The 13,770-nt window shown below is 42.0% G+C and overlaps 1 protein-coding gene across 1 annotated transcript in view; it reads right to left on the reverse strand.

The window, feature by feature from the left end:
- Window positions 1-13,770, reverse strand: part of FANCC (Fanconi anemia, complementation group C) — a 200,859-nt gene that overhangs the window by 21,715 nt on the left and 165,374 nt on the right. The window contains exons 8-10 of the mRNA XM_006867669.1: window positions 7,356-7,408; window positions 5,577-5,676; window positions 2,507-2,582 (exon numbers count right to left, since the gene is read on the reverse strand). Coding sequence (XP_006867731.1) covers window positions 2,507-2,582; window positions 5,577-5,676; window positions 7,356-7,408 — 229 coding nt within the window. The remainder of the gene's footprint in view (window positions 1-2,506; window positions 2,583-5,576; window positions 5,677-7,355; window positions 7,409-13,770) is intronic.

Below are 13,770 nucleotides of genomic sequence, written 5' to 3' on the forward strand. Positions count from 1 at the left end.
CTGGAGAAGGATATCATGTTTGGTAAGGTGAGGGTCAGTGAAAAAGAGGAAGACCCCCAACAACATGGACTGGCCAAGTGGCAGCATCGATGGACTCAACATTGGCAACAGTAGTGAGGTTGGCCCAGGATCAGGCAGTGTTTCGTTCTGCTGTGCATTAAGGTCGCTACGAGTCGGTACCAACTCGATGGCACCTAACAACAACCTACCTACACTCCACCTCCAGGACTAATAATTTATGGTTTCAAACCAGAAACAGAACAATTGCACGAATTGGGAATGGGCTGCCTAACTGCCTTCCTGACTGTGAGGAATTCAGACGATGATTTCAGGTCTATAGTATACAAAAGGCCTGGAAAAACCCACATGGACATCTTACTTACAAATGTCTTTTCTTGAGTCCGTTTTCCTAGTTTCACAATTATGTGTGATTTTACACACATCTGAACATGTATGTTATCTGCAGTTCTAACGAACATTTTCCTGTCATGAGAGATTTTTTTAATTGAATACACGAGAAAGGTAACGTAAGTGACAGAGCAATCATGACTACTCACAAGTGTTCTAGGTTAGAGGGTTATTTATTATCGCTCCTTTTCCTCCCAACATCCATACGTTTTGACTTAAAGTCTTTTGAAGGCATCTTTCATTTTTTACTTTGTATTAGTTACTTACTTATTTTACTTCCGCTCTGTACTAGTCCCTGAATATACAGGGCTTGTTAAGTTATCCATCTTTTCTGCCCCACAGGACTTCACAAAGGGCATGAAATAAATTTCTGATGGGTAAAAGAAAGATCACACTAGTAAAAAACTCTTAATGTGGATGCAACATTTAGTTTTTCCAAAAGTAATAGAAAGACAGCTGTTCTAGGAACCAGCATAGTAAATTCAAGTACTTCTGTTTGTAACGATTTATTTATACTTGGACATAAAGCAATCTACAGTAATCAAATAAGGTAAAGAAGCTGAGTTCATGCCCACTCAACACCTTCATCCTTTGTTACTAGGTTTCAAAACTTAAATAACAACTCCAATACTTTTTTCTGGCTTTCACTCAGCTTCCAATGTAGACTGGGGCTTTGCTAAGCTGAGAGAAGTGTAAGGTATACCCCAGGAAAGTGGAGTGCTGGTTTTTCTGCCTTGTCCCATTGTGTCCCCACAGGTTAAGCATCACAAAACTTTCAACAAGAGATTCTACTGAGGCTTGTCATCCTAACCTGTAGGGTCTGAAAAGACAGTTGTCAAATGGCACACTTTGGGTAAGAACCTGTATCATATAGGAAGAAGTGACGAATTTAGATTTTGTAAAATGTTCTGCAAGTTTGAATCATCTGCTTTCTTCAGATGAAGCTCCTTATTCAAGACTCAGGCGAAAATAAGACAAAAAAGTACACAAAAACAGAAATGTTCGTTATTTTTGCCCTTCCTTCTTCTCTTTGCTTCCGGGGTTAGATAGAATGCCTTCTTCGGTGGCACGACATATGCTGGTACCCATGTTGCCTTTCCTGCAGTCTTCAAGCATTGGAGGGCAAGGGTGTCTTTGTTCTCTGATTCTCAAGTGTTTCCCACATGCAAGTGCAGAGTTGAATTAAGGATGGAGTCATCATTTCCCTGACTGAGGGAGGAAATTGGGAGAGGTTGTGGGCTAACACAAATAGCTTTCTGAATTGTTTCAAAGGCCTTCCCTTGGTTAGGAGAAAATGTCCTCTAAAGTTTCTTGGCTTTGTTTATCGTTTTATTTTTTCTTATACAAAAATGGTACCAAGAGCAAAAGGAATGAAAGACAAATAAATGGATTTTATTCTAACTCAGTGAAGTCTTAGCCTGTCCTGGCTTCCAGGTGGATCTGGCTGGACCCAGTAGAGGCTCTTGAGTTCTAGGGATAGAAAATCAAACCTAAGTAGGTAACTTTTTTTCTCTTTCTTTGGTAAAGTGATCATTACTGGGAAGTCAACCAAACTGCCTTGGGTGCCCCAACTCATGATGTCCATGCATAATGAGAACCACAGGGTTCTCAATGGCTGCTTTGTTGGAAATAAATACTCAGGCCTTTCTTCCTAGCTCTCTTAGTTTGCAGCTCCACTGAAAACTGTACAGCATCACAGCAACACTTAGTAGGTAGCAGCTACACAGGAGGGGCATTGGCTGGGAATCAAATCCAGGCCTCCTACAAGGAAGGCGAGAATTCTCACTGCCGTCAAAAGAGACCTTAGAAATGACTAGTCCATTCCAACCCCCTTCAAGCCAAGGAGGAGAAGCCCTGGTGGCTCCGTGGTGAAGCCCACCAGCTAGCTGCTCCAGGGAAGAAAGATGTGGATGTCTGCTGTAAAGATAACAGCCTTAGAAACTATGGGGCAGTTCTACTGGGTCCTGCAGGATGGCTACGAGTTGGAATTGACTTGGTTGCAACACGCTTGGTTGTGGTGCTACAGATAACGAATTGGCAAGGGGGAGGTGCTTTCTCAGAAATCATTCTCACCTGAATAAAATCTACCTTAACTCACCTTTAGGGTGTTGGAGGAGTACCATGACAAGGGATGGAGAAGCAAAAGGAAAGTAGGTCTTGAGTGCAAACTTCCACTGCAAAAGAACCCAAAATATAAAACAACGTGAAGCATTAGGATCTAAAGGGGCCTAAAATCAACATCACAAAATCTTGAGTCCTTCTGCCCCAAAGATCCACTAGGACTAACATGGACAGAATGTTTTCTTAAGCATTTATTAAAATGATACTGCCAATAATCTTGTAAATATGTTCCAGAAAAATGAACCTTATTAACATCACCTTCTTGGACTTAAGAAAACAAAAGTTCTGCTCCTATTGACTGTGGATGAGTTCTCTGCCTCACTGAACCCAATTACATACAAGTTGTTGTTGTTAAGTGCCATCAAGTCAGTTCAGATTCATAGAAACCATAAAATCTATGGCAGCGGTTCTTTAGAGGGAGCAAGGCAACTAATGGGACAAGGGAGGGGTAGATGGAAGCTACTACCAGAAGTCTTGGTTTAGATACTGGATTCATAGATATCCATTTCATTAAGAATGAATGAACAATAAAAACAAAGAAATAAGAGTGCCATGTATGGACCAAGTATGCCACAGTGCCATGCATCAAGTGTTATCATTAGTCTAAAAACAGGCACTCAAGGTATGCTTTTATAAAGGCAGGGACCAATAAATGAGAACAGCTGTCAATTACAAAGACAGATGATCAGTGTAGCTCTAGGATGAGAAATGACATGTGTGAGGGATTATGTTACTGACCCAGGAGGCACTGGCAAAGGTAAGAGACGATCGCTCTCCCACAGTGAGCCGAAGGTGAGGGTGAAGAGTGCCTGTTACTTTTAGGTTATCCCCTGGCTTACTCCAGGACTCAGGGTGTGGCCCCACACCACCAGACCCATGTGGTCTGGTCATGGCACTGTTCTAAATCAAAAGCAGCTGTAGCTCCATCCCAAACCCATAGGACCCAAGGCCATGACACAGACTCGGTCACAACATTAATAAACAAAACAGACTTGTGATGCTAAAAAGCGACACTCCCTTCATCAGTGTTCATGAGGTCAAGGCAGAAGCCTTCTGGAGAACTGAGGTCAGTTCCTAACTGGAGAGACAAAGACTATGCAAGGAAGGAGAAGAGGTACTCATAGTTACACCCGGAAATAACTGCAAGGGTCAGCCCGTGCCTGTCAGCAGAGCTCTCTGCCTGAACTCCAAGCTGAGCAGCATTGATGTTCCAGCCTAGGTATTCCCCAGGGAAAGAGAGGATGGGAAAAGATAAGTCATAAATATTTATCACTGCCTTAAAAAGTAGAAGCACCTGCTAAGTGCTGAGCGGCTTCTTTGCCATGTGCTGTGTGGGATTTTAGTGGCCCTGAGCACCAGGCCCTGCTCTCACAAGTGAAACTGCAGAAAGTACCCGAGGAGGGTATCATGCCCAACAGGCAAAGTGCCAAATCAATACCAAGTCTGACTATTAGAGTCCTTGGGTGGTGCATTAGTTAATGCTCTTGGCTTTCTAACCAACAGATGAGTGGTTTGAGTCCACCCAGACCTGCCTCAGAAGAAAAGTATGGTGATCTACTGATCAAAACCCAGCCATTAAACACCCTATGGAGCACAGTTCTACTCTGATATGCATGGGGTCACCAAAAGTTGGAATGGACTCAGTGGCAACTGCTGTGTTTTGTCTGGTTTGTGGTTATTAGAAAGAAAAGCTAATTAAACTGCCTAAAGGTGAACATATCTTCTACACTCATTCTTATTGGTCAGCAGTCTTGACCAATGATGTTTGATTCTATGTGCCAGCATGGCTAGGTATGGTGTTCACTTGCTGGTCAAACTGGTCACCTTATGCACCGCAAAATGAACCCAGCCCAGTCCTGTGCCAACCCCATACCTGGCTGCACATCAGATGGTTGGGAGTCATAGGGTGTTCACTGGCTGATTTTCAGATCACCAGGCCTTTCTTCCTACTCACCCTTAATGTGGAAGCTTTGTGGTTCCGTATCATAGCAATATGCAAGTCTCCACTGACAGACAGGTGGTGGCTGCACTGAGGTGCACTGGCCAGAAATCAAACCCAAGGCTCCTGTGGGGATGATGAGAATTCTACCACGGACCTACTGTCTTTAAGTCTGTCAGTCTTACATAAAGCAGATCACCCTCCATAATGTGAAGGCCCTGTCCAATCAGCTGAAGGCCTTAAGAGCAAAATGGGAGTTTCCCCTAGGGTGTTTACTACATACAGATTAAATGAACATTCTGCTAGAACTCCTTTCCTTTTCACTCTTCTGGTCACCTAATGCATGGATTTGGGGATGCAAGTTTCCAGGAATCTCCAGTCTGTCACTTGCCAGCCTCCCATGTCTCTGTGAGCCACTTCCTTCAAATCTCTCCATATCACCAGCTCTGTTCCTCTAGAGAGCCCTGGTAAGACAGCCCCAGCCTTTACCGATGGCCCCTGGAGTCTGCCTCCCTACAGCCCCAGACCTGACCTTCCGTCCACTGCCTGTATCTAACACACACTTCTTGCGTCCACAGTTCCTCCTCAGTAATTATTCACATTTTTCATGATCATTCTTACTGCCTCCTTTCCCTCCTGGAATCCAATTCACATCTGGGTCTTAGACAGGAATGGAAACTCAATAACAATCAAGAATGTTCAATATTGTTTTGTAATAAGTGGCATTTCCTGACAGGGAGAGGCAGAAGCAGTCTGAGGCCCACTCCACAGTCAGCCTGCCCTGTGCTCTGCCACACACACACTGCTGACAAGTTGATTCTGACTCATTGTGACTCTAGAGGACAGAGTAGGTTTTACGGGAACAGATGGTGGTGGGTAGATGTCCCTGGGCACCAAGGAATGGCTTAGACAGGAACTTCCTTGATTTATTTTCAGTGAGGATGGTTTCACCTTTGATGGGACATTCATTTGGAAGATTCATTCATGAGCAAATCAGTCCCTCAAAATCCTTGAAAATACAGTGCTCCTTTTTGGTAATTAACCAAATGTTCTTTACCACCTTTTTTTTTTCCTTTGAGAAGAATGGATTATATACAACAAAATGAACCTGCTTATTTTCTTTCTCCAGAGCTTCTACAAAGCATCGTGTGAACACCTGGAGAGCAGCCAGTACTTCTGTGGAGCCATCGCTTTCCAAGAACACACACCTGAGCAATGAAAGTCAAATGACGACAAAGTTAATGTCTAACCTGGAACATACGAATGTGACTGGGAAAGATGGAAATACTCTTTTTTTTTTTTTTTCGTTCCCCTCCCTCCCCTCACCCACCCCCAACATCCCAATAATCAACTAAGAATCCCCCCTTTAGTATGGGTTCATTCCCTTAGTCTTTTACAGTAGTGGTCCTATGCAGTATTTCTCTTTTTGTGACTGACTAATTTCACTCAACATAATGCCCTCAAGGTTCATCCATGTTATGCGGTGGCTTGCAGCTTCCTTGTTGTTCTTCAAGGTAGCATAATATTCCATTAAGATGGAAATACTCTTTTGTGCCATAAACTTCAGCAGTATCATCTCACCAGACTTCAATCCTGGTGTGAAAGGCAGAGTACTGTATCTGCCCCACCCCTCCCTCTACATTTTTAAATCCCATGAGGAAGAACTCTCTTTTGAGGTTCTTAAACTAATAAACACTGCACTCCAATGTACGTTTCATCGCTCTTTACAAAGATTTGAGCACCATGTGCTTGGACATGAGGCAGGAATAGACATTCTGCTCTTGTAGGGAAAGGAAGAATTCCCCAAAAGGGAGCAATGGCTTTTCAAGTTCACCCAGCAAAGTGGCAGAAAGTATCTGCTTTGGCTTCCATGCATTTTCATACAACAAACTTTCCTGATGAGTATTTAAACAAAGAACCAACTCAAATGACAAAAAAGCACTGATGTGTTCTTTGAAACTTACCACCTTCTGGTTTTACCTGAAGGTGGTAAGTTTCAAAACCAGTCCAAGTGGTGGGTTATCTGCAGCAGTCAGAATTCCTTTCTCTGGAGACTACACTGCTGTGGGAGGGGCACCTGAGAGCAGCATGCCTGGCTGCACTGGCACCCATGCTAGGAGTTATAATCACTTCCTGGGACACAAGCTTCCCCAGCAGGGTCTAGTCTTGGGACTCCATGGTTACAATACCTACTAACTGCCAGCCACAATCCAACCAGTATTTCCTAGCTCTTGTTACCTACAAATCCAATTTGTTTCCCAAGAAGTATTGGTATTTTCAAAATAAAAGTTAATGTGCTGTGAGATAAACATGCACAATTTATTTTGCCTTTTGGGAGAGCACTGTTTGGAATGGCTTTATTTTTCTTGGTTTCCCTTTGTTTCTAAATCCTTTTAAACAGAATGGTCAGCCCCCATGTGGTGAAGGGAATACACTGCTACTCTTTATTCTGAGCTGAGAAAACTCCTACATGAATATTTAATTCAGTTGTACTTTTTCTATGATTTTATTAGAATAAAAAAGGTTAAAAAAAAAAGGAAGCTATCTTAATTCTTTCTATTAAGTGCAGTTGAGTCAGTATTGACTCATAGCAACCCTGTATTGAGTTTCAAAGGAGCAGCCAGTGAGTTTGAACCGCTGACCTTGGAGTTTGCAGACCAGGGTTGATCCTACAGCACCACATCAGGTGTCCATGTTAATTCTTTGACATTGGCTTTTAGATATATGTTAACTTTAGAATTTTTACCTCTGACTACAAAAATGTTCAAAGGAATGTAAAGAAATCAGAAACACTAATTTCCCCATGATACCACCATAGAACTTTCTGTTTGTGTATGGAAATAGAGCATTTTTAGATGGATCACCAGCAGAAAAGCCTCACATTTACCTGAACATCTCGTCTACGATTCTGAAGATGGCAGGATGACAGGCTGCTTGAGGCTGCAAAGGAAAAGACCACCAGTAAGTAAAATATCACCAACAGTTCATTTAAAATGACTTGTTATTTTCAAGTAAAAGAACTGTCCGGAGCTGTTGGCAACTAGAACATGGACACATCCCTTTGGGTGTGATAACAGCACACACACACTACACTGGCGTTTCCTGGGAAGAGCACAGGGCACCGATACAAACAGACCTCCTCTGCAAAGGGGATACAGGCGGCGTCACTCCTCCTGATATTCTTTCATATGCTTGCATTTTCTATATGCCCATCTGATCCAGAGGACTCAGTAAGTAGCATGAACATTTTAAAAATACCCTCTGTCAGTACGCCATGTGGAGACAGCCTGACTATAGCTTTGGTGTCTCAGAAGCACCAGGTCTGGGTCAGTATCTTTTTGTTCCTACTTACTAAGTATACGAAGGCCACTGGGTACATTCATTTACTAACCTAAGGTTGGCGGCTAGAACCCACCCAGCAACGCTGGGGAAGAAAGGCCTAGCTATCTGCTTCTGTAGACAACAGTCAAGAAAGCCCACCCATGACACCTGGATCGTCATGAGTCAGAACCCACTGGATGGCCATGGGTTTGGTTTTTTGGTTTATTATCTAACAAGTGCATAATAAAGTAGAATTCTCACTAAGGAAAGAACTCTCCATAGTAACAGCATGGCACTGTGGTGTACTGCACACTTAGCAGCTTAAGGTATTTAGGATGAAAAAGGATTGATGTAAAAAAAAGAAAGATACTATCATCTTGAATCATGAAAGCTGTCATTAGACAGTATTCTTTGAGTAGTTTTATGATCAGCTCTGAGGGCTGTACCTCTGTAGACTGTGGCCTCCCATATAGCCCGGTTAGAGATTACAGTAACTCTTACCCAGGTGCTGTATCTTTTACCCACAGCTCAATGCAGGAGATTAAACTAGACAAACATACCTATCTGTGTTCTAAAATAGATATTTTATCCCAAAGTTTGTGGATTAAGGTCTATAGGATAATTCTTGGGGTCATAATGTGTTTGCTTTAGGAAACAATTATTCATAACCCCCTCACCGAGGAAAAGAGACAGGATATTCTTTGCTTCTCGAGTTTTCACCTACTGTCTCCCATTCCAGTCTGGGTGTGCGCTTTGTAACATTGAGCGTGTGCCATCTAGTGTTCACACACCTCTACTGCAGGAGGCCACAGAAGGCTCCCAGGCAAGAAATGCCACTTGTGAAAATGATGGAATTCCCTTTTAATTATCTGAAGGAGTGAGATTTGCAATTTGTAGATTACAAATGTCTAGTCTTGAAATTAATCAGGGGGTTAAACACCATTCTTCTCTCCCACACTCCCTAATCCTTTGTGGATGGGCATGTTTTTATCTGAAAGAAACCAAATAGAAATTCTCTTAAGACTAATTCACTGTCTACTCTGAATGCCATGGTCCCACCAAGCAGAGGCAGATTGTTTCTTGGCTTTGATCTTGGGCAAGTCAGTTAATCTTCCTGCTTTCTAGCCTTACCGTAAATAATAACAGAGATGCTAACAGTTATTAAGATATCATTGGATATATGCCCAGAAAACATAAAGTTTCTATGAATTCATAATGGAAACCAAACAAGAAGGGAGAAGTAAACTTCATGTTCTGAAGACATGTGATTTATCTAAGTATTCCTGGGTAACTTTTCCAAGTTTTTATACAGACAATATGCCTATTTAGGACATAAGAGGAGTTCAGACCAACGAGCACCCACAGACAGACAAACCCACACAACCTGAATATGCCCTGACAGGAAATTAGACTAAAATGGAAAATGGTAACATGGAGCTATTTCCTTTTGCTCTCAGTGGTCTAACTACCCCAGAGTCGCTCTACAAACTTGATGCTAACAGAGAATCATTCAATACTAATGAGAGGATTTCCAAATGGCTAAGAAAATGAGAGTGGGGAGAAATGATCCAAGAGCGATGATATAAATCAAGGGGTGAAAGCAAGAAACAAGGTTCTAACTCAATATGTTAAAAAAAGAACTAGTGCGTGGATATAATTTTATATTACAATTTAACGTATGTCATATTTTTGAGCAAAATAGATCAAGTGAATGTTTTCAATGAGTCTCCAGACTGTGGGATCTGCTGATTCCCATGCCAGTGTACTCTCTCTCCTCTTTGGTTCCTCTCTTTTTGAATCTTTCTTACCCTTGGTGGCTCTCAACTTGCATCCACACCTGTTTTAGCATTAAAACAGGTAGGAGGCTGGGGTGTGTGTGTGTGTATAGGGCAAACACTCCTGAAACAGACTGGCAGCAATTTGGATTTTAAAAACATTCTCCCTTGCCGATTTTTGAGCAACTCTTTTCTTCCTCATACACAACCTTTACTGAGGGGTTTTAAAAGGAGACTTTTGACACTGGCCAACCATGTGACTTAAGGGTTAAGGAGTCCCCTCATGGGCACTGGAGCACTAACAGCCCAGGTATGTGTCCCAGGGACATTCAACCACAGACACAAAAAACTACTTTTCTTATCAAGCAAATTATCTAAGTAGAATTAACATCTAAGTTTATGCTTCTTTGGAAACCATATATTTCTCTTCTAAATCTTTACAGCACTCCTGAGAGTGACAAGGCAATGGTTAACCCTTCTATGTCCCATTTTGGAATCTTGGTGTGGCACCCTAGGATAAACACTCGACCACAAGGTGGGTTTGAACTGCAAGGTTCAAACTCACCAGCCACTCCTCGGAATCCCTATACAGGAACTCACTCAAAGGCACTTAACAACAACAATGTCTCATTTTACTTGTAAAGTGGGACACTATAGTAAAACACTTACTGATGAAGATCAAACACCTTTGGTATGAGCTGCACCTTAATGTAAGGAAAACAAAAATCCTTACCACTGGACCAATAAATAACATCATGATAAATAGAGAAAGATTGCAGTTGTCAAAGACTTCATTTTGCTCAAATCAACCATCAACACTCATGGAAGCAGCAGTCAAGAAATCATATGATGTATTACATTAGATAAATCTGCTGCACAAGACCTCTTTAAAGTGTTGAGGAGCAAAGATGTCAGTTTGAGGACTAAAGTGCACCTGACCCAAGTCATGGTATTTTCAGTAACCTCATATGCATGTGAAAGTTGGACAGTGAATAAGGATGACCATAGAGGAATTGATGCATTTGCGTTGTTATTGGAGGGCAATACTGAAAGTACCACCACCAGACTGCCAAAATAACAAACAAATCTGTGTTAGAAGAAGTACATCCAGAGTGCTCCTGGAGGCCAGGATGGCCAGACACTGTCTCTCATATTTCAGACATATTGTCAGGAGGGGCCAGTCCCTGGAGAAGGATATCATGTTTGGTAAAGTGAAAGGTCAGAGAAAAAGAGGACGATCCCAAAGAGATGGACTAGCACAGTGCAGAGCGATGGGCTCAAATGTGAAGTTGGCGCAGGATCAGGCAGTGTTTTGTCCTGGTGTGCACCAGGTTGCTATGAGTTAGCACAGACTCAATGGCACCTAACAACAACAATAACAACAGTAACACACCACAAGCCTCTGGGCAATGTCTTCCCTGTAACTTAAGGAAAGGAAAGGAAGCTTTTCTTGGGTTCCCTCAAGTTCTTCTTCATCTGGCCTGATGTCTGTCATGTACAGATGATGTCAAGTCTAGGGAAACAGTGTCACCAGGAGGACGTCAATAACATGAGTTCTTCCTTTCCCTCCTCTCCTGCCCTTTGCTAACTGTCCCAGGAAGAATGGAAGGTGCAGATGAAAAGCTCAGGGCTTTCCGCTTCCTTTTCTTAGGAACTAGATTGCTCTACTGAGTGTGCAACCCTTTCATCTCACAAAGCCATCTCTTCCCTGCCCATTCCCATCCCTCAACAAAACACATGACACGGTGGTGTTCTCCTTCCTACGCTTAAGAGAAGAGGTGAGGAGAGGTCAGCGGGGTACTCTGTACTATCAACTGTACAAATGATGCTGGCTCTTGCTCTCTGCTCCGATGTCTGCTCAATCTATGTTCAGCCTGATTCACTGCTGATTATTATAAACCATTTACTACTTAGCAGAGGCACACTGAAGAGCAGATCTCTCAGGAAGAAGTACTTTTTCCATCATTTTCTGATTCTCTCTGTGTGTGTGTGAGAGAGAGACAGGGCGAACTGTGGAGGTGGAAGTAAGAGAGAGTACACAGGGACACGAACCAGAAAGGGATATTAAGTGATTCAGAGGCAAAAATGAATACCTCTGAGAAAAACCACAAAAGGCAAAGAAGGAAGAGAGATAACTTTCTCAAGTATTTTTTATCTTATCAGTAAAGATACCTTTTTTCCTAAAAAATTAAGAGGGACATTACAGGTGAGAAATGAGAAGTTGAATTTGAAGAAATTTCGAAGAGATATTCTTTCTCATAGTCTCAAGTCTTAGTTCCTGAGTGCTGCCATAAACAAATAGCACAAGTGAGTGGCTTTAATGAACAGCAATTTATTTTCTCACTGTTTTGGAGGCTAGAAGTCTCAATTCAATGTACTGGCTGCTCTAGGGGAAGGCTCCCTCTTTCTGTTCAGAGGGTGGGGGGTGAGGGATAGACAAGACCTAATTCTTAGGTTTTGTAGAATCTTCTTCATGAGCCTTGAGCTCTTCACATGGCACTCCATCTTTCCCCCACTTGTGGCTGCTTTTGTGTCCAATCTGCTCTTTCTGTCTCTAAAATTATTCCATTTAAGACACATCCTATACTGCTACGGCCTCATTAACGTGGAAAAAGAGCCCCATTCCAAATGGAATTAAATCTAGAGACAGAGGATAGGATACTAACACCTACTTAGGGGGCACAATTCAACCCATAACAAATGATTATTTCAAGAGATCAGCTGATGAGCTTTCCCTCCACCACCACCAGCCTGGCCATCCTGCCCCACTCTGCACCCAAGTCTTCCAAAACACTGACCTTGAGCTGCTGCTACTGTGTGTATGAGTGAAAGGATGAATGAGTATATTCCTAATCAATCCCTGTCTTCTACAAATAAAGGACCCTCTTTCAGATTCAGCAGAGAACTCCTTTATTGAATTTAAATGATTTACTCTTTAACAAATCTACTTATATAAAACCTTCATATTATATAAAACCTTCATACCTATCATGTAAGATAAGTCACCTTTATAAATGAAGCATTTTTCATTATAGCATTTTCTTCTTTTCTACTTTCAATATACTAAACAGAAGACTGAAAATACTACCTCTTTTACATTTTAGGATCTATTTTGCTTCAAAACATTCAAATTTCTTTCAACAAATTTGAGCTTGGAATAGTTATTTTTTCTTTTTAATCTTTACCAGATGCTGTTTATACTACAACCTTTTTTTTTTTTTTTCAGTACTCCGTAATGTAATTATTGTTCAATTAGTGATAAATCTGTCATTCTTGGGCTTAAAAAAAAACCCAAGTATCAAATGTACTTGTGTATTTAAATGTACATGTTCTGTGAGAATTCTGGGACACAGCAGTGGGAGGCACACAGGATGGAATTGGGATGCCCTGTTCTGGATGCTGAACAAGCAGCCAACTGAAAGCTCTGTTGTACCTCCCTACTGATCCCCAGCTCGGCCTCTGAGGCAATGCCACCCTGCTTCACTACTGCTGCTTTTATTCTCTCCCTTCATCTCTGACCAGTGGCAAGTTCCTACATCCCCAACAATAAAGATCCAACTTGGAGTCTTGGCCTCTTCCCTTGCAGACCATGCTGGAGGATCTGCTGCCCCCCTGAGGTCAAAACTGGGAAGTGCACCTATCTTTCAGTAACAGACATAAACCTCTGCTATCACATTTTACTATTCAACAAATGCTCAACTAGCTCTTTCCGATTTTGTTAAATTGCATGTATCACATTAAAAAGCTCAGAAAGAGTGTTGTGATCTTGCATGGCAACGCATGTCCACATACCTCTGCCCATACTATTGACACTCTGCAAAAACTTGATTTTTTAGTGTTAAAGCATCCTCTCCTATAGTCCTGATTTTGCTTCATCAGACTGTCACCTGTCTAGTCTCCTGAAAGCAACCACTGGAGAACGATGATTCTCCTCTGAAATGAAGACAGCAGTGCATTCATGGCTCACAGTTCAGCCTAAAGCATTTTTAAATAAGGAAATACTAAAGCTTGTTCCGCAGGAGAAAGATGAGGCTTTCTACTCCCGTAAAGATTTACACCCTCGGAAACCCTGTACAGGGTTGCTATGGGTCGGAACCGACTCGACGGCACTTAACAACAACAACAACAACATAGTAAGAATTAACAAAAGAAGAAACAAGTTCTTTGGAAGAATTATAAAATTGATAAACTGTTGACAAATATAAC

Source organism: Chrysochloris asiatica, unplaced genomic scaffold (assembly GCF_000296735.1).
Source record: "Chrysochloris asiatica unplaced genomic scaffold, ChrAsi1.0 scaffold00107, whole genome shotgun sequence".
NCBI lineage: Eukaryota > Metazoa > Chordata > Mammalia > Afrosoricida > Chrysochloridae > Chrysochloris > Chrysochloris asiatica.